Source organism: Semicossyphus pulcher, unplaced genomic scaffold (assembly GCF_022749685.1).
Source record: "Semicossyphus pulcher isolate SPU_LCO1_2020_fin unplaced genomic scaffold, fSemPul1.0.p SCAF_18, whole genome shotgun sequence".
Taxonomy (NCBI): domain Eukaryota; kingdom Metazoa; phylum Chordata; class Actinopteri; order Labriformes; family Labridae; genus Semicossyphus; species Semicossyphus pulcher.
In genome coordinates, this window is record NW_027211691.1 from 13,920,798 (window position 1) to 13,945,672 (window position 24,875).

The 24,875-nt window shown below is 39.6% G+C and overlaps 2 protein-coding genes and 1 long non-coding RNA gene across 3 annotated transcripts; 2 read left to right on the plus strand and 1 right to left on the minus strand.

Moving 5' to 3' along the window:
* Positions 1-771: 771 nt before the first annotated feature.
* Positions 772-1,759, plus strand: LOC138595635 (uncharacterized). Its single transcript, XR_011308556.1, has 2 exons — positions 772-913; positions 1,259-1,759. It is a non-coding gene; the product is annotated as an uncharacterized lncRNA (long non-coding RNA).
* Positions 1,760-3,266: 1,507 nt separating this feature from the next.
* Positions 3,267-4,947, plus strand: LOC138596265 (sialoadhesin-like). Its single transcript, XM_069667891.1, has 4 exons — positions 3,267-3,294; positions 3,562-3,936; positions 4,245-4,550; positions 4,652-4,947. Exons 1-4 carry the CDS (start codon positions 3,267-3,269, stop codon positions 4,945-4,947), a joined length of 1,005 nt encoding a protein of 334 aa, XP_069523992.1.
* A 2,864-nt stretch (positions 4,948-7,811) lies between these two features.
* On the minus strand, positions 7,812-20,374 carry LOC138595617 (phosphoenolpyruvate carboxykinase, cytosolic [GTP]-like). Its single transcript, XM_069666949.1, has 11 exons — positions 19,938-20,374; positions 15,162-15,374; positions 14,827-15,011; positions 13,153-13,223; positions 12,147-12,282; positions 11,710-11,897; positions 11,330-11,492; positions 11,011-11,226; positions 10,529-10,666; positions 9,368-9,463; positions 7,812-9,206 (listed from the first exon to the last, which is right to left on the minus strand). Exons 1-11 carry the CDS (start codon positions 19,967-19,969, stop codon positions 8,737-8,739), a joined length of 1,908 nt encoding a protein of 635 aa, XP_069523050.1. The 5' UTR covers positions 19,970-20,374; the 3' UTR covers positions 7,812-8,736.
* Positions 20,375-24,875: the final 4,501 nt, after the last annotated feature.

A 24,875-nucleotide genomic window follows, 5' to 3' on the forward strand; every position in this document is an offset into this window, starting at 1 on the left:
ATCACCTGTTCTGCCAAATATCCTGTGAATGAAGGAAAAGATCCGAAGACAGCAGAGGAGACAAAGACTCTCAGTGTTTCATGTGAGACAACCAGAGTTTGTTATTGGATCCTGTCAGCACATGATGATTTATGCAATGTCAGCTGTTTTTAATGAATAAAGTTAATCTCTCTTTTTCCTCAGATGCTCCTAAAAACACCTCAGTGTCCATCAGTCCATCAGGTTTGGTGTCAGCAGGTGAGCAGGTGATCCTGACCTGCTCCAGCAGAGCAAAGCCCGTCAGTCACTTCATCTGGTTCAAGATCAGCAAAGATGGACCCATGAACGTATCTGAAGGAGAGTTTTACAGCTTCCCTGTGACTGATGGAGGAGTTTATTACTGTGTGGCCATGAATGATCTTGGTAATCAGACGTCATCATGGATTAATTTAAATGATGCAGGTAAATGTAGAACTGTAGTGAATCTGCTTTATCCAACACGCTCTCTTTTCTCTTCTGTTTGCTTATTTAACCCTATAAAGCAACTTTTACAAAGTTCTTGCACCATTATGTGATACAATAAATGTAATTAACAAGTTTACACTTTTAGTTAAAGGTGGAATTAAAGTTACGGATTTTTCAGAGACATAACACCTTCCATTAAGCAGCAGGTGACCGTGCTGTCTTGTTACAGGTGATCCAGAGTTTAGGGTTGTTGTCTGCGTCACAATGAAGATCCTGGGAATTGTAATGCTCTGCAGTACAATCATCATCTTTGAGTGGTGAGACAAACTTTCCGACAATATGTTCATGACTTATTGGTCTCTGTACAATGTTCTTAAAACACTGAAAGTAAACTTTTATTCCTGTTTATTAATTCCATCTTCTTTCTTTCAGTTGGTTTAGATCAAGATGCTGCAACAAACCAGAGAAGGTGAGCTACTAGCTGAGGACAGGTTCATCATTCTTTCAACAATAAAGGAATAAAGCTTTTATTGTGAAAGAGCAACGTTTTCTGAGTGTGTGTCATTAACACTGAATAATCATACAGAAGAATTCCTTCAGAAACAACAATGTTTAGATATCCATGTCTCCATTACATTAGTGACAGGAGAATGCAATGGAGCCAAATGTCATTAAGGAGAAGTGATCTTACTTTATATTGACTGATTGGTTCACAGAGACAAACTCTCAGTGCTGCTGGTATTTCTCTTTCAGCTGCATTAAAGTCACAGCCGAGCGCTGACACCACTCCCTCTGTGTTGTGTTATTTTCACAGGAAGCAGTAGAAGCAGACGATGTGAACAGAGTCATTGAGATTCAAGCATCATGAAGGAGAAGAGGACGACATCATGTTCACCATGAATAGAATACTTCTCTATTTCTCGTCCTCTAATTCTGAATTATTAAATGGTATTACTCTGCAGCAGATTGGTGACATGAACAAAAGATGGAATGTAAATAGGACAGATGTTTTTATTCTTTAGCAGATAACTCAAATATAATATACTGCAGCTTCATCTTTACACTGTGTAGGTCTGTGCTGATTTGTGTTCTTGTTATTGTAATTCTCTTTATTTGCCTTCATGCTGTTTTCTTTGGATTCAAAATATCTAATTTCAGAAGAGAAATTAGGATGATTGAAATGAGACATTTGAGATGATGGAGGAGCAGAAAGTGTGAAAACGTTTTATTGATACATCAAAACAAACCTTTTTTTAGGGTTTTTACAAAGTTTGTTTTCCATTATATAATAAAGAAAAAGTCATTGTTCACACAATTTGCTATTTGTCTTTTTATTTGCTCCTCTCATGGAGTTAATGAATAACTCATCAGTCACTATCATTTCATCATATGAAAAGCTTGTGAGTCGGCAGGACGAGGAAAGCAGTCTGCAAAATGTTTCGTAAGTTCCCCTTGAATGCATTTGGTTGTATTTTTTGTGGTAAATAATCATGAGGATTAATATAATCCATCTGTTGAATAATCTCTACTTTTATTGACAGGTGCACATATTACAAACATTATAACACAGTCAGCAGTTTGCTGAAAGTCCTTTAAGAGAACTTCTCATTCATTGTGAGACACATCAACTGTAAAAGCTGCAGCATGCAGTCGACTCGTCTGGTTTCCATCAGTACTTGACGTTCTCATGCTGAAGATGCTGCTGTAAGTGCAATGAAACATCAGCGTGAAAGGCTTCAGGTTTCTCACTGTGTGGTTAATGAACCAAAATGAGTCAAAGAGACGTGGTGGAAAGTAACCTGATGAAGAGTGCTGAGAAAATACTGAGAACTTTAAGTACAAAGAGGAAGTTGTTCATTTTTTCAAAATATATTTTATATGTACTGACAAGATAAGGCCTGTGGCTCACACTAAATACATGACTATATGAGTGTGTGCTACAAACTAAATATTTATATTACTGAACAATGAAAATAAACTACCAGTTACTCATCTGGTAGAGCACGTACCATTTAAAGCTGAGTCTTTATCACAGCGGACCGAGTTCAATTCTAACCTTGTCCCTTTGCTGTCCGTCATTCTCTCTCTATCCCCCCTTAACTGTCCATCTTTAACTGTCTCTACCCATCCATCCATCCATCCATCCATACATTATCTACTCTGCACATATTGACAGCAGCTTTTCACACTCACACCTACACCTACGGGCAATTTAGAGTCACTAATGAACCTGACGAGCATGTCTTTGGACTGTGGGAGGAAGCCGGAGTACCTGGAGGGATCCCAGGCATGCACAGGAACATGCAAACTCCACGCAGAAAGGTCCACTTTGTCTGAACTGGGGTTTATACTAGGAACCTTCTAGCTGTGAGGCAACAGTGCTAACCACTGCACCCTCGTGCAGCCTCTGTCACTACCAAAAAAGCCAAAACTGTTACAGTAGAAGATGCAACAAAATGTAACTTCCTCATTCACAGGGTGAGAGCAGGAAGGATGAAGACTCCTTTTAGTTCTGCAGCTTAGCAGGGAGGTTACTGGTCTGCTGCAGTTCTGCTGAAAGTCACACATTTCAAAACATTGTTTTTCTTCTTTAGCGTCTCGCAGCTTGTTTGGTAAGATCAAACGTTACTGCTTTTTATGTTTGAGCTTTTTATTTAGCTGCTTTTTAGAAACACTATACAAAAAAACATATTTCATTTCTTCAAAAGGAAAAATGCTTTGTTTAACAGATGCTTTGATTAAGACATTGAATAGTAACTTATTATCAAATCCAGGTGATGGGTGTCCTTGCAGTCCTGTGTGTGAACATGTTGACAGCCAACATGTTACTGAGTGTCTTCTCTCTTTCAGGTGAGCTGTTTGTTCTCTCACTTTTATTTAAAGATGTTTAATGTTCACAGTTTGAACTTTATGTAGAAACAAGCAGGAAAAGAAGAGCAGACAGAGTTACTTTCAACTGTTCATGTTCTGACTGCAAAGTGAAGTGTTTTACACTGATGTGTTAACAGCACAGTGAAAAAGACCAGCATGCAACACATTACCTCTTAGTTTATCATCAACATTTTCTTTGTGCAGATTTTGCTCTACATTATAATAATCATGAGTCTGGTTTTACAGATGCTACGACTGATTGTCGGACTAATTGGTCACATTTCTTTGTTACGACACCGAAGAAGATGAAAGCACTGAGTGGATCTTGTTTGCAGATCCCATGTAGCTTTAGGGCTGAACCAGAAACAGGCTTCATCAGCACAAGAGAAACATTTGGAGTGTGGATTAAAAGTGACAGCAATCTAAACAATGTGATTTATAACAGCAGTGGGACAGTTAACATCTATCCAATGAAGATCACTGGAAACCTGACAGAGAAAAACTGCACCACTCTGTTTTACAACTTAAACACAACATATACAAACACATACTACTTCAGAATAATAAACTGGCCATTCAGATCAACAGCTGTTTGTGATCCTCTTCAAATAACAATTGAAGGTAAGAGAGATTTGTTTTTATCAGTCACTTTATAATGTTGTTGTTTGTTATAAACAGTGAAATCAGTTTCTTTGGTCCGAATAGAAAACTTTTTATTGTTATTTTACTTTGTCATCAGTTTATATTAAACTGAGTCTGTTGTTACAGTTTGACATTAAAATGGTCAAATGTAAGAATACTAAATAGAACAGACTTAGACTGTTCACTTTCAAGACAGAAGTGTCGCCGTCTGTGACAGCTGCAGGAACAAAGTGAGTAAATTTAAATGTATGCCTCAGTGTAAAACTTATGTCTAATTTAAACCACAGATTCTCCTCGGAGCCCCAGCATAGAGATCTCAGGTGATCTGAAGGAGAAGGCGTCTGTCACTTTAACCTGCTCAGCTTTCACTCCCTGTCCACACTCCCCTCCTAAACTCACCTGGAATCTCCAACAACACTCTCACAACAACATGGAGGAAAACACAGATGGAAACTTTACAACTAAAATCCAGGAGACCATCACTCTGTCAGACAAACATGATGGATACAACATCACCTGTTCTGCCAAATATCCTGTGAATGAAGGAAAAGATGTGAAGACAGCAGAGGAGACAAAGACTCTCAGTGTTTCATGTGAGACAACCAGAGTTTGTTATTGGATCCTGTCAGCACATGATGATTTATGCAATGTCAGCTGTTTTTAATGAATAAAGTTAATCTCTCTTTTTCCTCAGATGCTCCTAAAAACACCTCAGTGTCCATCAGTCCATCAGGTTTGGTGTCAGCAGGTGAGCAGGTGAACCTGACCTGCTCCAGCAGAGCAAAGCCTCCTGTCAGTCGCTTCATCTGGTTCAAGATCAGCAAAGATGGACCCATGATCGTATCTGAAGGAGAGTTTTACAGCTTCACTGTGACTGATGGAGGAGTTCATTACTGTGTGGCCCTGAATGATCTCGGTAATCAGACGTCATCATGGATTAATTTAAATGATGCAGGTAAATGTAGAACTGTAGTGAATCTCCTGTTTTGAGGCAATCTCGTCCTTTTCCTTGTTTCTGCTGCTGTGAAGCTTTGCTTGTTCATTGTGTTCATATTTTGACTATAATGTAATTTTTACAGCATTTGTATGAAACGGTTCTATAGAAATAATGGCAACATTTTTTTACGTTTTTTAGTCAGTTGGTTTCTTGTACTGTTTTATTAAGGAACAGAGAACTCTCTACTCTGGGATTTAGCTCTTGGAGGGATTGTTGTCATCATACTCATCTGCCTCACGGTCTCTATCTGGTAAGTTTTGCAAAACTACGTTCCTAAGGAAATGAGTATGAGTATGCAATCTTCTGTTTCTACAGCAACAGAATCTCCACCTTTACATCTTTGTTCTGTTAGCATGACTCAAGTTTGACAAAGCTTCTTTGTTATTGTCAGTATAACCTACCTATCTTCTACAACTAGCTTCTAACCTAGATTTGGCGTGATTAATTATTAATTATTATTTTGCAGTATTTTTTTTATTTATTATTTCTTTGTTTGTTTTGTTTTGGGGGTCTAATAAACTTGAAACCAATGACTGTATGTAAAGATGGTCGACACGTCTCCATCTGCTCTCATTGTACAAAATTGAAGCCAAAATACCCCGAGATGGGCACTGCCATCTAGTGCTGGTGTTGTTTTTTGGAGCCAGAGAATGCACAGTAAGGATCTCAGGGTGGAGCTGCTGTTCCTCCTCTACTCTGCTAATCTGGAACAGATCAGTTGCAGGAGCCGTATGTGATATTGATCGTGTATTTTGATTTTATAGTTTCACTCATGTCCCATCTGTTAACATGGAGGAGGCGGGCTTTATGACCTATACTGCAGCCAGTAAGCAGGGGTCGCTGGAAATATTTTGGCTTTCCTTTTAGGAGCTAACATGTCGTCCATCTTTTTAAACAGTCTATACCTGAAACTGTATACTTATTATGACCTCTCTAATGTCCTCCAGGTGGTTTAAGTCCAAACATCAAACTCCTCAACAGACTGAGGTGAGAATAAGCTGAACTGTGTGTTGTAATGAGATTTTATAGTATATCTGTCAACAGTGACTCTGGCCTGATATGTAAAGCATCCGTCTTTAGACTCAGCAATATTTAAGAAGTTAGCGGTTAGTGGTGGGTTAAATATTAGGAAACACAACCAATGTGACAAAACAGCCTGTAAGCATCACTCTAACACAACTATCAAACAAACACAATTGTTTTGTCGTTTCAGTTTTGATTCAGAAAGTGTCTAAAGATAAAGCAGATTTGATTTAATCAGAAAGTTATAGATAAATGCAGCTTAAGTTTGGTTCTGACTTGAGGAAGCTGTTTCTTTATTGTCAAAGGGATCTCGATATATTCTTAAAGCATATCAGAAAGATATTTTGGCCAGACTTTAACATGATTTATAAACAAAGAGCAAAACTTTAAATTCTATTCTGTAGCTAACTGGAGGCAGTGTTAAGATTTATGCAAAGGAGGAATGTGCAGCAGCAGTTAGAAAGTCAAACTTAGTCTAGTTATAGTCTACCATAACTTTACTTGTTTATATGGTCTAAATAATACATAAAAATAATGCTCTAAACTAACAATTTCTTAAATGGAGAAAAGGTTGTTATAAAATATTTACATCAAGTGACTGCCAGGTGTAACCAACAGTCAAAGATTATACTAGCTGTTCAGAGAAAAGAGTAACGTTAGTAACTTGGAAGGAACAGCTAGCTGGCGCATTGGATTAAAATGTTATTTGAGTACTTGGGAGTCCTAAATAACATTTAACAAAGATAACACATCAAGTTAAAAAAGGTTATACCGTCAACTTTGTCCTGACTGAATATCCAAATGTCAGATATGTTAGCATAGCATTAGTTCATTTTCAAGTGTGAAGTTAGAATTAAAACTAGTGTGTAAGAAGAAAACAAGTAGTCAGAGCAACCATGAGCATGAGCATGTAGAGGCTGAATAATAGAGGCCCAAGAATCAAACCCTGGGGGACTTCATTCAAATTAAATATCACTAATGGAAACAACAAGACTCCTGCATTCAAGATATGCCCTGAAAAGGTATTTGATTTATTTTTCAGAGTCAAAGAGATGGCATGCTGGCTCTTCAACAGTCAGCCAGCATAACAGAGGACAACATCCACTACGGAGAGATCAACTTTTCTGCATGTAAACCTGAACCCGTCTCTGTCTCAGTGCAGGACAGTGGACAGCAGCAGGATACGCTGTATGCAGAGGTCAAAGTGTCTGAGGCAACAAACAGCTTAAGACAGACTGCTGACAGCCCAGAGGACCTCTATGCTCAAGTGAAGAAAAAATGAGTATTGTTTTAACACCACATTTAGTTTAGTTTCCTAATATGCAGTCAGTTTGCTTTGCTTACACAAGATGTTTTATGTTAGTTTATTACTAAAACAGGAAACTATACACTTTTAAAAACAATTCAAGGAAAAGGTATGCCTAAATGTTTATTTAGAAAATGCTATGACCAAAATAACATGGCTGAGTTTGTTTGATTAAAGACAGGAGACATTCAGCAATCACAATCTAGTATATAATTAATCACATTATCAGAGCTTGTATTTGTGTTCCAACCTTGTTGCTGTGTTTAGTAATCTGCATGTCACATATGTGCAAGAGAAAGTTGAATCGTCTATAAGGGACTGTTGAGAATGAATTATAGTAAACTAGACTATCAATCATTTTAGATGTATAATTTTACTGTAAAGTTTTGCAGTATTATCATGTGTAATAAGGCATTTTAGTCTCATTTACGTGCCTATTGTGTATTCACTTTCTTTCTTAATTTGTAAACCACATTTTCATTTGTATTTTAATTACTATAAAAATGAACATGAGACATAGTTTCTGTATTTGAAGATATTTATTCATTGCACAGTAATAAAAACCTTGGCTTCTAAAAATACCTAATAATCTCAGTCGCATTTATTGGTCCAACATTTTTACATAATGTGCGTAAACATCACCTGAAATCAAAGAATTTAATCACAAACATTACAAAAGTGGAAAGATGAATTATGCATAGTAATCCTCGGGCTCAGGGAAATCAATATATTGAGTAGTTAAAGGACTTCTGGTTTATGTATATGTAAATACCAAGTTTAACTCAAAATGAGGGGCATTTCATTAGACTCTGACAGTAGTGCATTAAAGAGCTAACGCTAAAATATATTTTAAATCTTTCTGTGAGTAAAAATGTTAAAACCTAATCTATTCTTTGTCAGAATTTTGCAAAAATAAAAAAATCTTTGGGTATCAGCCTGTAAACATTAGCAGCCATGAAACTGTATTGTTAAATGTCTCAAAGGCACTACAGGGCCATGTTGATGTTGCTTCAGTATCATGCCCAGTTATGTGAAAGAACAGAGGTAGAGACGTGTGCTTCTCGAGCTTCACAGAAATCTAACCTTCATGTTGTAAGCCAAACCTCCCTCCTACCACCAACCCAGCACCAGTCCCTCAGTGTTGCAGCATCTCTGTCAGGTAGTAATCAAAAGGTGGGAAATGCATCTCAGATTATTATCGTCTCTAACCTCACTGACTGTGTTTTCATGCAAAGAGAAATAACATCTTTCTTGCTTTTCTGAATTATTAACAATTAAGAATCCCAGTTTTTATGAATAAACCCCAAACAGTTTTCTAACTGACCGGGTTCAGGTCTAAATTCTCAGTGTATGTGAACTCAGCCAGTGACTCTGATTGCGCCCGAATAATCTGAATCCTGTTTTACTAAAGACTTCCTCCCTGTTTTTTGATGGACTTCCTGTCAGTAGGTTTTTAATTGTGCACTCTGTCCTCCAGTGCCTTCAGCTCGGCCTCCACCTGAGCTGGCAGATCAGCTCCAACTTGCTGAGTGAAGTAAGCTCTCAACTCCTTTGTCTCCTTCTGCCAGAAAGGCGCAGGCACGTCAAACAGAGCACCCATATCAACATTGCTGCTCAGACCTGTAGTGTCGATGGCGCCATCTTCTGGCAGCCAGCCAATAATGCTCTTCTTGGCTGCCTCATCCTCCCTCTCCCGGCTGCAGCGCTTGAAGATCCACTCCAGTACGCGGGCGTTTTCGCCAAAGCCGGGCCAGAGGAAGGAGCCGGTGGAAGGGTCCTTTCTGAACCAGTTGACGTGGAAGATCTTGGGCAGATGAGTGGGGGCCTTTCGGCTCTCCATGCTCAGCCAGTGAGCGAGGTAGTCGCCAAAGTTGTAACCGAAGAACGGGCGCATGGCAAAGGGGTCATGCATGATCACCTTTCCTGAAGGAAATATGAAACACTTTAGATGTAGTAATAGTCACTTCCTTACCACCCCATTATCATAAAAATGTCTTAAACAGGTCTGTTTTCAGATCTGTAAATCAGCACTAATATATGTAAAGGATTTAGACTACAGGAAAATAATGTGTGTGAGGTTGTACCTTGATGCTCAGCAGCTGCTGTGGCTTCCGACCTCATTGCTGCTCCAACAAAGACTCCATGCTGCCAGTTTAAGGACTCGTAAACCAGAGGGACTCCTGAAACATAAGCATGCTATCATTTTCTTGCACACTTAGTTTTGTGTTGTAAGTGTTGACACCCCATGTCAATATGTAATAAAGATTGTAGGTGTAATGACTCAAACATGTAATATGTTAAAGGGGACATATTTTAGCTATGCCATCAATCTTCTATTATTCTAATTGAATCATATTGGATAAGTTTGTTTAATTTTTAAAAGTATATACATATTTTAATTTAATTATTCTTCAGAGCCTCTCCGTCTTTCTGAAACGAACAAGTCGTTTTGCCATTGAAAGGTTTGACCATGACAGTATTTGGAGTGACAGCACAGCCCCTCCCCGACGTGTGCGATCCCACGTGAGGAAGCGGCCGCACTGCACAGTCACTCCGAAGTTGTAGAAAACATGGCTGCTCTAGGATCGGTTATTCGGCCTTATATGTACGAGCCCGAATTGGCAGGAGGAAATCTTGACAACAACTTGACAACAAGCTAGTGAAGAAGGCAGCCTGAGGTGAATGATGATTGGTCGATTTCAGTGAAAGCAAGGTTCTACGTAGAAACCTGCAGCTGTTATGAACGGCCTATTTCAGAGGCTACCTTTATAAAAACTATTCTGGAATTCTGGAAAAACACGGAATTATGGAGTTTTTACCCAAAAATGTGAAACCCATACAAAATGTGTGAATATCCATTAAAATGAAACGGCCCCTTCAAAGAAGATAAGATAGTACTGAATTAAACATACAATAGTGGAAGGAAATGGCAGTCATGACTGTAATATCGCTTAAACTTTATAGAAACTACTTGCAAAATATCTTTCCTCCGTTCCTCTATTAAAAAAAAGGCCTTTTCCGTTTCCCTAATTAATTGTTTATAATATATCTTGCCTTTATCTGTCTCAGACATGATATTTGTAGACTTCCTTTTCTGGTTGCTTTATAACAAGGTAACTTCACCTTTTTAATCTTCCTTCCCTCTTTGCCAGTCACACCACTGATGACTAAAAACTACATGTTTAAAATGTGAAATCATGTGAAAATGCTTTTTTCAACACTTATTGAATGAGATGAGCACCAACCTTCTGGCCTTCTGCCACCGAAAATAATGGCATCAATGGGGACGCCCTCCTCACTCTCCCAATGGGGGTCAATGATAGGACACTGAGCCGCTGGAGCACAGAAGCGGGAATTGGGGTGGGCACACGGAGTCGAGTTTCCTTTTAACAGAGAGGAAACAATAGTTATTTTACAATCGATGAACATCCAAATATAAATATCATAGATAATATTTAGTCTGATCTTTAGGTCACTAAATGAAACACATTGTTTTGGCAAACCTGTAGATGGCACTGAAAACTCAGTGGGTGTTACTTTTATTCCTTATGTTAGATTGATGTATTCACAGTCTGTTGTGAAGGGGATTAGCGTGACTAATTCTTCAAGTTTAACATAAAACTAACCTGCTCTGAAATCACATCAGTAAAACTACTGTTTAGTGCCTGCCTGTCAGTCTATAGGCTATATTGTTTTTATATAGCCTGGAATGCCAGGTTGATGTTACCTTTTTTCCAGGTTTTGCCGTGCCAGTCTGTGAGGGTGACCCCGGCTGCAGGGAGGTCAAGGCCCTCCCACCACACTCCTCCATCGCTGGTCTCGCCAACATTTGTGAACACAGTGTTTTTGGCAATGGTGGCCATGGCATAGGGGTTGGTCTTGTCTGAGGTGCCGGGAGCCACGCCAAAAAAGCCGTTCTCTGGGTTGATGGCTCTCAGTTTACCTGCAGAGACGGAATCATCATACAAACAAATTAGGATTTGCTAAGATACCGATGGATGAAAAAAGTATTCCATGTGTGTGAACCTTCTCCTCCTCCCTCTCACCTTGGCTGTCAAATTTCATCCATGCAATGTCATCGCCTACACACTCAACCTTCCAGCCTGGCAGAGATGGTTTCATCATGGCTAAGTTGGTTTTACCACAGGCGCTAGGGAAGGCCGCTGCTACGTAACGCTTCACTCCCTGAGGGTTAGTGATACCCAGGATCTAAAGAAAAGGAGTGGGCAATAAAAATGTTTATTAATCATTCTATAATTTTTACTCAACCTTTTGACCAACACTAATAAAAGAAGGACCACTACAATAGTCTACACTAGATACACGAAACATTTACCTTAAGTTTTAAGAGCAAGAAATAAACATCTTGCAAGTTTTACCATCAAGAATTATGTATCAAGCATTCAGGACATCATCACACACTCACCAGCATGTGTTCAGCCAGCCAACCCTCATCCTTGGCGATGCGGGAGGCGATGCGGAGGGCAAAGCACTTCTTCCCCAGGAGAGAGTTTCCTCCATAGCCACTGCCGAAGGACATGATCTGCCTCATGTCCGGCAGGTGAGATATCAGCACTTTCTCTGGGTTACAGGGCCAAGAGTTTACCAACGGTGCTAGAGAGGACACAGACAGAGTATAATGAGAGGGATAGTTAGAGTTGGTGAAATGGAATAGGGATGATGACGCAAATAATGTAGAAGACAAGTTAAGAGCCAGAGATGACAGAAGGGAGATGGGGTTGGATGATAAAGAGATGTATAATGTATAACCAGAGTAGGGCCAGAGAGAGAGAGGGAACATGTTAGCTTTTTGGACATTACAAAGCAGTCACACAACTTGTGTCAGGCTCTTGGATTTTGTACCTTTAAGTGGTAAAGGTCTTCCCAAAGAATGCTGACAGCGGACAAACTCTGTTCCTTCAGCCAGTTTATTCAGGACAGGAGTGCCCATGCGCGTCATGATCCCCATACTGGCAACAACATATGGCGAGTCAGTCACCTGGAAGGAAAACAAAATGTTTATTTTAGGGCTGTCAAGGTTACATTCCCTTTAACACCACTAATTATTTTAACGCACACGCGTTCTATTATTCTGACCCTCCGCCCGCCCCGTAGTTTGAGAAATCAGGAAGCGATGCAGCTGCAATGTTGTGGATAGCATGCAGAAACAAACGTGAGCAGAAATGGATAAAGAAAAGGGTCTTTTAAATGACAAATTCAGCCTCAAAGCCCTGCTAGATGGTTCTCTGGACAAGACCGTTTTTACTGTCGATTTGAACCGAGTTACCACCGGCAGTGTTTCTGCTATTTTGCCAGTCGTTCGCCCGCTCTCCTTGTTGAGGAAGCGCACTGAAACAGTGACACGAGTCACAGGACATCAGGACGCTCTCTGTCCGCACACAATCATATGCAGTTCTGCGCAATGTAAACATTCCTACCGTGTATCACCGTATGTCCCTATTGTAAATGCATTGATTGGCACTGTTAATAAAGCTTATAAAAAGGTGCAGATGTCATTCGGTAACGATCGATGGATCGTTTTGATCGCTAAGTCATTAATAATGTCCCTCGTGCACACGCGGCTCACGTGCTGTGAGAACTGAATTGGGAGAGAAAATATTTAATTTGCGATTAATCATGAGTTAACTATGGACAACCATGCAATTAATTGCGATTAAATATTTTAATCAATTGACAGCCCTAGTTTATTTACAAACTGTCACAAAGCAGTTGATTAGAGCACACAGTACTTCGCAATAAACAACTATAATAAATGAAAACAGATTACAGCAAAGTGTTGTAAAGTACATCTGGCAGGTTTATTGCTTTACAGCATAGTATCAAGTGTTCAGAGTAGCACTGTCATTACCTGGACACCATATTTAGTAAGACTCGAGCCAACAGGACCCATACTGAAGGGTATCACATACATGGTGCGACCTGCAGAGAGGACAAAAAAAAAATAAAACACATTAATTCTGTTGGTTTTTCTGCTACATGCAACATTGTTTCACCATTGATATATGTCATAGACAATTGTTAGAGCTACAGAGCAATGTTTTTTACATGCCAGTCCCTTGCAGGAGAAAAGGCACAGACAACACAGCACAAATTTCAGTCACGTTTCCTGATACTCTCCAGTTGGCCGAGGAACGTACAAAAATGCAGGAGTTAACTAAGCTGTCCACCTTTTACAATATAAATCAGGTTGATTTTAACTATTTTACAGGATACTTTTCATTATGATAAAATGTCTCCTCGCTTCCCTTCCTCGTGTATTAGCACAATGTTTCAGCTACATACATTTTTATTGCCGCCGCCGCTGCTTCAGATTTCTATAACGTGTCCTGAAGTTGCAATTAAACGACGGAGATGTCCGCTTCTGTCCGCACACAATCATATGCAAAAGAGTACAATTAGAGTGTGGAAGTCTACATGTGATCAATGATATATGCGAGTAATTGCGATCAATTAATTAACTCCTAGCAGACACACTGTAGCTCCTCCCACTCGGTCTTTGAAAGAGAGATGCAAGAGAGAGGCGCAAGAATGAAGGAGCTGAACCAGCCAACTGAGAAATCCTTGGTGCAATTGCATCATTCTGAAGTCACCTCAGTAGCTAATGACATGCTGCACAGCTGTATAGAAAGCCTTTATGGACAGACGGATGGACTGGTCAGAACTTTATTCAGTTATAAGGGTAAATGTTTTATATAATATTTCTGTTGGTGATCTTAAAGATTCAATATTCCTTCAAATTCATGTACAGATGAGTGTTATTTGTTTTCCAAACTTATAGCTAATTTATTTAATTGCATAATCTCTATCTGCACAATTACACACCATGCGGCTTGTGTTTGTTGATTTTATTGTAATGCTGCTTTGTGTGATGTCAGGGCACTTTGTAATTTAAATATCGTATAGATTCTAAAGTGATGCGGCATTAAATATAACCATGTAATAATTTTTAGAAATCCGCATAGCGTGAATAAACTTGTGAAAAAGGGATTAGTACTGTAGAGTTCATCTCCACACTTATCCTTTAAAAGCCTCCTCCTCACTCCTTTTCTTCATGACGGTGGAGGGGAACCGTCACAGAGTTGCAGGAGGAGGAGGTAATACAATGATGCAAGGACAGGAGGAAGCATAAGTAAGTAATAAACTGTTGGGACTTCTGATATTGGAAGCATCCATGTTCAATCAAAGTGTTTATGACACTTTCATCACAACAAATCTCGTCTTTGCTGACCTCTAGCTCTCCACCTTACTGCAGTAAATTACCTGTGAACTCCAGGACCCTATGACATCACTGCTGGGTGTGGTTATAAGTGACACAAGCTTTAAACATTCAACTACAGAGGGCACTATATGCTGCTTTCAGCTTGTTGTCACTGTAACTCTTTCAAGACAAATCATCTTATTTTATTCTGGTTCAGATTTTAATATGTCTATTTAAAACGTTCACATCTTCAAAGGGAAGCTAATAACATGTTCCCCGACAACAAGGGGCGAACATTGCATTTCCTATCAATCGGCCACTCACCTGCCATGCAGCCAGGGAAACGCTCCTCTCTAGCTTTCTGCCAGTCAGACTCACTCATCCAGCTGCCCAGCTGGCTCTTCACCCCTCCAGCAGGGATAGGGATGGTGTCCCTCTGCTTCTTGGTCACGATCACAGTCTTGCTTTCCACCCGAGCAACATCCTTGGGGTCTGTACGTGCCAACCAACTGAAAAAGAGAGCAGGATTCAGTATGATCAGAAAAAACTGAGGATTTATAGAAGAGAATTAATGAATAGGTCTTAGTGGCCTTAAAGCCATACACCATTGAATGTATGCATTTGTGTGTATATCCAGGGGAACAAATTCAAGCTCTTACCAGTTGTCATATTTGGGAAGCCTCTTGACCATCCCTTCCTTCTCCAGACCTGCCAGGATGTTGGCCGTTTCCTCTGGCGTCCCCGTCACCACATGCACATTGGTGGGCTTACACTCATCCACAGCTCCCTTCACAAACTCAGCTACCGCAGGGGGCAGCGAGGGGATGGAGGCCAGGGACCGAATCCCAACGGTTGCTCCAACACCCCCATGTCTGAAAGAGAACAGGCATCTGAGTGATGAACTTTGTTTTTTAAAAGCGTACTTTCTTAGAGAGACAACAAAAACTAAACTTACTGAACATACAGTAACTTGTGTCAAGTCGATGAACAAAAGCATTTCTTGGATTTGTCCAGCTTTTCCCCCAGAGACAACCATTTTTGGATGCCCAGAGGATTCCAATCTAAATATGTGAGCTGCTATTGAGGCAGTAAACACTTGATTTGTTTAGGTGTTCGGTGAGACAATTTACATTTAAAATGTCTTGTAGTTGTGTTGATAGTAACTCTATGTAAGTAGATATGACTGACACATCTAGGGTCTACTTTCCATTGGCATTTTCCTGTGCGAAAATTCATATTCCTCCCTAATAGGGATACATACTAACTTAGTCTACCAGTCTACATTATTCTAGTCGTAGTAGCCTATACAATACTTTTAATCTCATCTCAACAGACGCCACTTTTCATTTTACTATTATACATTGTTGAGGTTACACACTGGCTTCAATTTACAATGAGTTATAGAACTTTTCAAACACTCTATGAAGTGTGAGGAGATAAGATCAAAGCTTTAAAGGCTTAATATGCAACTTTTATGCCCAGTAGACTTGGGAACCAGCATGAAACCAAAACATACGCCATACAGCGGCCACCTCCCCCAACCAACAACCTGCTACTTTTTTCTGCCCGGCCTATTTTACTGCACCGTTTCGAAGACATTTCTAAGTGTTATGCTCTAATATATTATAACAGAGCAAACATGTTACAGTTCGAGCTGCAATAGACCACCGCCGGCATTGTACTGCTACGGGCTAATGTTAGCACACTTCAGTTTACAATGCATGTTGCTACAGCACCCCGCTAGCATGGTTAATTACACAGAATGACTGTGATATGATACCGCTACAGAACACTAAGCAAGCAAGCGTAACAATCAAATAAACAGTGAGTTAGCTATTGTCCCTAAAGTTACTCTAGTATGTGTACATGAACTCCCATGAAACGCAGAACCGTCCCGTCCATGTAAACACAGAGCTGAGAACAACAAACACAGAGGGAATTTGACTTCAGTCGCTTTTAAGGAATTTTTTGAGGAAATATTTACATAGGTTATACTTGGTTTTGGATATATTAATGTGTGAAATGTCACACATTAAGCCTTTAACTGCCAGTCCAGTTATACCAATGAAATCAGATAGGGTCTTAACTGCTATGGAAAAGCAAGTGGGGGAGGGCACAAACACTTTTTGTAACAGCACTGATAATGCCCCGGGAGGCATGCAGGGGGACGGCCTATTGTTTGTGAGAGGCATGAGATTAAAACAACACAAGCAACAGAGACTGCTGTTAAAACACAAGCCAGGGTGTGTACCACATCTATGCCCACCAATGGTCTAACAATGGAATAGACAATGTCTATGTGGTTTATGCCTGTCGGTGGACAGTGCGAATGCCCCCAGATGACCTCTTTAAAAAATGTGACATTCATAACCCTGTAGCCTAAAACAAGAGGCCAAGAGGAACTTGTACAGATTTCTGCCTTTGTGCTCGAAATCTAGTTCCAACCAGAAATAGACCCACAGTATTCCTACAGTGGAAAACCAGAGACTAATATGGCAATATCAATTACACTCTTCTATTTAGGTGAAGATTGAGACAGTTTGCAAGCATGCAGCTCCCAATTTGCTGCACCAAGTATGTCATTATACAAGTACACAAAGACACACACACACACACACGCTTCAGACAGTTGGAAAGAAGACAACTCGACAGTGAGAGGACAAAGGGCTAAGAACAGTCCAATGCCAGCCCCAGGGTTCAAACACCCTCTGAACAGATGATCTCTAACATGCCAAATGTTTAACTACTGTTGTGGGAGAAATAAATCATGAACCGACTCCATTTAGTGCTGAAAAGCAGACTCAGCACGTATCAACACACAGACTAAATGCTACATAATCATTTTTGAATGATCACACAGAACTAGTATTGGATATAACACCTACAGTTTGGAGATAGCTGTAGCTCAGGTAGTAGTCATGAAGTATGCCACACATATCCAAGTAAAGACCTGCATAAGCAGGAGTGAGTATTGCCAAGTCCTTTTGGGCACGTTTAGCACTGGGTGTCATCTCACAGGCTAGTTACAGGCCAAAAGATGGTGAATGTTACATGCTATTTATAGACTTATCTTATTAGGAAAGAAATTAAGCCAATGCAGAAGTGCTAAAACATAGCCTTTCTTGAGGCTGTCCTTAAAAAACTCTACAGCAAGAAAAAAAAAATCTGTTTATAGCCTGGTAGAAAAAACGGTTTAAAAAACTTTCTGCAACTCATTCTATGGAAACAACTGTATCTAACTCCCTAATTAGACAGCAGCTAGATTGGCGTTGAGTATAGACCATAACTCAGCCTTTACCATCACCTGGTTGCTGTGTACTTAACCCTCTTGTCCACTATAGTCACTCACTGACTCAGTCTGCATCCTTTGGTGTTGGTTTCCATGTACCCTGACCTATATTGAAGAAACAATGCACACAAGTCTGCCCAGAGTTTCACAATTGGGGGCGGCTGTGGCTCAGTGGTCATTGGGCAAGACACTGCACCTTTAAATTGCTCCCTGTGGCATAGCCATCGGGTATGAATGTGATTGTGAATGTGACGGTGAGCAAAGACTAAAAAAGCGCTATATAATGTACAGTCCATCTAGCATCAACTGCTTTTGAGGTGTGCAGCCTGAAAGGAAATACCTTCCGTTTGGTGGCTCTTACTGGTTGTATCTTCTAGTGCAAATTTGGTCTGCACTCGTTGAACCATGGAAACACAACTCTAAGTGAAAGCTTCCAGACATTTGCAAATTGTGCAGTGAACGGCTAAATAGTGGACGCTAAATTAAGTTTTAGCCACAGAAGACCAAAAATGTTTTAAACACTATTATTCTCATCTGCCGCATTAGTTGAACCAGTCTACTTAAAGCAGCCCTACATTCTCTTTCCACCGCAAAGTAAATCAATTTGTCCTACCTATGCTTCCAATCATTGAATCTATCACGCCGCAAATTACTTCAACCATTTGAGTGATGCAGAATATTATCTCTAATGTGATTAGTGAACGGGAAATAAGGGAGCTGGACTGAGCTAGAAATTAATGAAAGGACGCTAGCTAGTGATTTAATTAAGACAGAAAAAATGAGAAGTATGGGATGAACAACCTTGTTCCTCCTTTCCTTTAAAAGTGCTATATGGACTCTGATGACCTTTACTCCCAGTTACCCACGCAGTCTTTCATCCTTTCATAGCTTTGTCTCTGCCTCCCCATTCCACACCCCATCCCCCGAACCTGATGAGGACAAGCCTGCTTCCAATCCAATCCTGATTGTTGAAGAGCAGATTAAACCAATATGGTGTCAATTTGACTGCCTGTGCCTAGCTTCTAGCTTTTCCTCCCAACACACCCCAAATACAGCAAGCCAATCCTCACACACCACAGCCAGACACGCCTACAACACCCCTTTATATAGCTCCTGGTCTATAGTTTCTTTAGGGGAGAGTCTACATATGAAGCAGAGACGAGCTTGAGTATTACTTTAAACAGGCACATGTGTTGCATACATTATCGTCACAAATGGAACAGCGAGTACACAAGGAAAAATACACAGAACATGCTCCAGGATGTGCAGGCAAACAGAGGAGCGATGACTCCAGACGTTTACAATCTCTCAAGCAGAAATACAAACAAGATGCACAAGAACATGGTACCTCCCTCGCACTAACTCACATGCCCCTAGCAAAGTGTCAGTCACTCACATGCTTCCTAAATGACAAAATGAAAAGCAAACACACAATGCCATGGAGTGCTCACATAGGCTCCAGGGTCTCTGTGTGATGTGGAGTCATCACAAAGCCTGGAGGGACAAAAGTATTGAGGAGAAGGAATGCAGAAAGATGGCCCTTTATAAAAGAAATCACATAGGCCTGCTACTGTCACATGATTAATCTACAGAGACAATTAAAAGAAAATGTCATCTGATCAGACTCTGAGATCAAGTCTGACAAGTCTAGCAGCCTGAGTTTAGGATCAGGATTCAAAAATAAGATTTGACATTCTATAGTCACTGTAGCTCCTAAAAAAACATCTGCTTGACTACTAAACTACTGGTTGAATGTTAAGTTAGTGCAACATGTTTTATCTCATTGAAAAGTAACAATAAATTATTTGTTTTTAACACATTTTGTTTGAAGTGGTCAAAATGTATTTGTGTTTCAGCCCATTGTGCGTGAAAAACATCTTATCTGCTTCAGAAAAAGCAGAGGACGTTTAACCAAAAGATTCGTATCAAATAGACGGGACAAAAAGTTGTTCACAATAAGTGTCTAAAAAGGCTAAATTACATGTTTGTCAGTCTAACTTAGCTTAGACTGAAAAAATATTTAGCAATTTCGCGTGTTCTTAGCATACTTTCTAAACTTTAGCTTAAGTACAAAGCAATGTATTGTTCACGAAGATAAAACACGGTTTAACCGCAAAAATACACACAAAACGTCACAATTACTCACCTTCGTATGACTCCTAGCAAAAGGCACGACATCGTCGGTGCAAAAATACAGCTAGCTTATAAAAATAAATAGTGTTAAAATGCACATTTAAGTTAGCTGACGAGGGAATGGGGAGCAGTGTGCTACAGCTGGTCGCTGCTCATATCTGTGCTCACAGGGGACCTTGCACTTTGCTCAACGTGTTCAATTGCACAGATACACCTTGATGTCACCGGTCAACTGGTTGCGACTACAAAACATCAAACTTCACTGACAGTCTTTAAAGTCCTCACACAGCTTGTTGCGCTATAAAGTAAAGTTTTTACACTTAACGCCGGCTTGGAGACGAGGAGGAGGAAGTGCTTTAAAAATTAAATAGCTTCACTTCTCCGCAAGTTGTGTCCACATCGTTGTATTTTGTGTCCTCCGGGTCGAAGGAACGAGTGGTTCTACTTTCCTCCCGGATGATGCAAGTTTCAGGAGTTCCTGCACCACATGAAGTACAAACATAGACATATGAACCAATGACTGTATGGTATGAAGCAGCGTGGAACTACAACCCGGAAGTACGAGCGATGGTACGGAAATAGATTTCACCAGGGACACAGATACTGCAGATAGGTGTTCACATAGAACTACCCCTTTCAAACTTCTGGGAAAGTGCTTTTTCATGTTACAAAATGAAAGCAATGGAAACATTTTTTACATTTATTCTTATACTAAGTTATAATAAGTAGCAATTTGGTATGATCCATGATTGTTTGTTTTGGGAACCTTTTTTTAAATTCTACTTACAATTTATTTACTTTAACGAGCAAATCTTCCTTTAAGCTGTAGACCTGCTATAGTGTTTTTAATAAGTCAGGCAAGTTAATTTATAGAGCACCATTCATTAACAAAGCAATTCAAAGTGCTTATACACAGTTAAAAACAGAGCATTAAAAACATTAAAAGAAATGTGACTCAAAGCAAAAAATAGATACAAAAGAACAAAATATATTAAGAAATAAGTTCAGGTCCCATCAGAACACTACTACAGTATATGCTTACTTCCCTAAGGACGCTTTACATAAATGATTAGAAACGCATTTTTAAGTTTTAACTCGTCAGTAAACTTAATCATGTTACCCAGAACAAGTTTTATCTGATATCATAAGTAGACAAATCTAAAATGCAATCCATGAGGGCTATTAGAAAATGTTTTAATGATTCCTTTTCAGTAAATCCCCCAGTGTGTATTTTATTTGATTTATTTTTATACATTCCCATTACTATTACAATTGTATCTAGTCATTTTGTGTGTGCACAAAACAGCCTTTGAACAGCACTGGAGTTGGCTGGTAGCAAGGTACCAGGTTTTGTTGTATTTGAAAAAGGGCAGTGTCAAAATGACCAAGTTATAACTAAGTACCAGTATAAAACAATCAACGTCAAACTCAAAACTGGCTCTTGGAAATCTTCCCTTCCTCCATCACCATGAGATAAATGTAAATCAAGGAATGACATTCTTCACATCATGTTACATAACTTATCAGTAGTGAATAATAATAACATAACAAAGAGTCGGTCTAGACCTGCTCTTTTTGTAAAGTGTCTCGAGATAACTCTGGTTATGATTTGGCGCTATACAAATAAAATTTGATTGATTGATTGATTGAATATCAAATTTCAAACAGTTCTTTCTCACTGCCATTGGAGGCCGCAGAGTTGCCATTTCGGGGTTTGTTGTAAAGTTAGGACAATATTGTTGTGAGTTCAATAACATTATTAAGCCTGTTTTGTGTATGAAATAGTTTTTAGTCGAATTTATAATAATTTAAACTTTCCTTTTTAAAAAAGTCATTAGCTACTGCTTGGTCAGGCTTGTCTTGGACTAGCCACTAGTAATGGTGTTATAGCCTTCCCATGATGCACTGAGCCCCTCTCCCTTCACTTCCCCCATTGGACTCCCACTGGTAGATTTATTATCATTATTAATCCTATTTCTTTTATTATTAGAGTCATTTTTGTTCTTGTTTCAGTCCATCTCTCTGTCTGGCACTCTTTCTCTCTTAACCCAACCAGCCTAGTTCTGTTCAAAGTTTTTGCCTCTTAAATAGAATTTTTTTCTTCTCTGTTGTTGTCAAGTGCTTGCTCATGATGGGAATTGTTTGGGTCCCTGTAACAATATTATAAAGACCTAGACCTAGAGGTCTAGACCTCTGCTCCATATATCCATTTTCATGAGATAACCTTTGTTGTGATTTGGTGCAGTAAAATCGTGACTTGACTACAGGGCAGTTAAGATTGTCTGTGTCTGTGTCTGTGTTTGAAATAGTGAGTTTCCTGATAATGTTTCTCTCTCTGGATAGAGGGGGAAGGGGTCTCACACACTCACACACACACACGCACACTGGTACGTGCTGTGAGAGTGAGTGGAAGTAAAGGGGTGGGGTTGTACAGATGAATATACTGTAGATTGGAGATAAAAAGAGGTACAACAGTCCAACGTGTCTGGTTAAACTTCAGCCCTCCTGTCTCGTGTTCTCTGATAGGGCCTGCAGAGTCAGCAGCCAACCAAACAGATGGACAACACACTCACACTAACACACACACACACACACACTGACTATGAATGAATGCATACATGCTGTACATCTCACAACCGCAGGCCATGGTTATGAAAGGGAACATTCAGAAATGCAGCAGCTGGCAAAAAGGAAAAGAATCCATTTAAAGCTGTGGACTCCTTAATCTAATGTTTTGACCTTAATGAGACCTTTGAGTTACAAGTTCATCAATAATACATTAGTTTTAGGTTTCCTCTAATGTTATAGCTGGATTAAGCTTACATAATCTATAAAAAAAAACCCTGCTTGTACTGGAAAAAAAGAAAAAGGTGGACGATTGATTTCAGAGTCATTATTTCTATATCTAGGATCAGATTAATTAAGCAACTTGATGATGTTTGTAAAAGGCTCAGTGGACAGGCGATGATTTCCTTCGTGCAAGAACACTGATTTGCAAGAAACTTAAAGGAGTAATGCTGGACAATTTCCTCTTTAAAAGCTTTTGATATCTCAAAAGCTCCATGGTGCACCAAAAACTGTGGTTAAAATGCCAGTCAATGCCAGGAGATGATAAATCCAAAATGCATTTAATTTGGATAAATTGATACAATGGGTGAGTTGCAGATGCGCAGTACAAGCTTTAATAAGTAAGACTGTGGCTTGCTTTGACCATTGAGGTCTTAATTTGGGATATTAATTGCATTTCCTTGCTGTGTTTCAGAAGAAAGGAAAAAGCAGAGATTGCGACCTTAGAGTAAATATTAAATATAAAAGAGTCATAATGTAAATAAAGATACAAAGATACACACTAAACATACAGTATGTTAAAAAGTACTGCCATTTCCATTGTGTAATTAAGTTTGTATTGAGATACGCTGTACAAAGAGATAATTTATTGACATGGTCGCAAACATTTTCTGTCTACCTCCCCCCTTCTCTTCCACTTAATTTCAGACTCATGACCTTTGTCCCCAATATTTCTCAACAGCCTCTCTGCACTGAAAGCACACTGCTCTGCAGTTTAAACACTTAATCAAATAAACGAATCAACAAATAATGGCACTCGCACTGTAAACAAGTGCGCCCTTTGCACTTTGTATCCAGTGTCCAATCATACCTTATGCCTGATTAGTGATGTATTATAGTGTTGCACTGTATGATACTACACATAGTCTTCTAGTGTGATAAAGAGATCATGCGTTTACCTGTTAAATACTTAAGTTGGCAAAACACAGAGCATGTTGGCATGATGATAGGAAGATAAAGTGCAAAAGACCTGGATAGTGTTTACAATGGGAGGCTCTGACGTCGGTGTTCTGTCCTCTCAGGATCTTGTATTTGCTTTAGCCTGTAACCTGACTGGGTGGACCCCGGCTCTGTCCACACGGCCCCCGATGAAAGAAACCATGTGACAGCAGATGTTCGACAGCAGATAGAACCCTGGTCTAAGCAGCGGTCACACTTTGGCCTATGGTTTGAATAATGGTTCAATAATGGGCCAGAAAGTGGTGCTCTCCTGTGGAATTTTGTCTTTCTGTAACTTCATGGGTTGTAATGACATCCTTCTTGTTTGTTTAAAATCCATATTATACTTTTAATATTTTAACAGAGAAAAGCTCCATTATTCTAAATTAGTTTACAGAAGTGTCACGGCCCCTCCACTTGGTAGGCTCTACTGCTGTTTTGCTCTCTGTCTCCAGGACTGCAGACCTGGTGGCAGGCTAATCAGGTGAATGGGACACACCTGGGCCTGGTGTGTCTCATGTATTTAAGCCAGAGCAGCAGCAGCAGCCAGTCTCTGGGCAGACCTCCTATCACCACACACCTCTGCGTTGCTCTTTTGTTTGTTCTTCTTTGTTTTTACACAACAACATCCATGCAACACATTTACACCCATCCACACCCCACACGACTGACTTTACAGATTATTCATATCTATATGTTTTTGTTGGTTTTGATTATTTATGTTGTAAATAAATTAATTCTTTGATTAGTATACCCATGTGTTTCCCGTTTTTGTCGCAGTCTAAGAGCCGGGCTGTGACAGAAGAATCTTTGTGTTTCTAGAGGCTAACAGATTCATTCATCCTTTGAAATATGAAAATGAAATGAAAAGTGTAGAATTGAGAAAAAAGACATGTACCTTCACAGGTCTACACTGTTGCTGTTCATCAGAATGTATTTCCTTTATCTGCCACAGAGCAGTTTGATTTACTCTGCAGCAGCAGCACCTAGTGGACACACACACACATTACATGCACATAAATAAATATATATCTAAACATACATATTCACAATTGTAAATGGACTAGAGCTTTTTTAGTCTTCTGACCACTCAAAGCACTTTTACACTACATGCCACTTTCACACACTGATGGCAAATGCCTGTGCCAATCTCCAATCTCTTGAA

Bases quoted from the DNA above. Each gene is read 5' to 3' on its own strand.
- LOC138595617 (XM_069666949.1), bottom strand. From the start codon at position 19,969: ATGTCGTGCCTTTTGCTAGGAGTCATACGAAG. The intron at 11,227-11,329 runs GTGAGAGGGAGG...CCGTCTCTGCAG, and splicing joins GATGAAATTTGACAGCCAAG to GTAAACTGAGAGCCATCAAC. The intron at 9,464-10,528 runs GTTGGTGCTCAT...CTTATGTTTCAG, and splicing joins CGGTGGCAGAAGGCCAGAAG to GAGTCCCTCTGGTTTACGAG.
- LOC138596265 (XM_069667891.1), top strand. From the start codon at position 3,267: ATGTTACTGAGTGTCTTCTCTCTTTCAG. The intron at 3,295-3,561 runs GTGAGCTGTTTG...CTGGTTTTACAG, and splicing joins GAGTGTCTTCTCTCTTTCAG to ATGCTACGACTGATTGTCGG. The intron at 4,551-4,651 runs GTGAGACAACCA...CTTTTTCCTCAG, and splicing joins AAAGACTCTCAGTGTTTCAT to ATGCTCCTAAAAACACCTCA.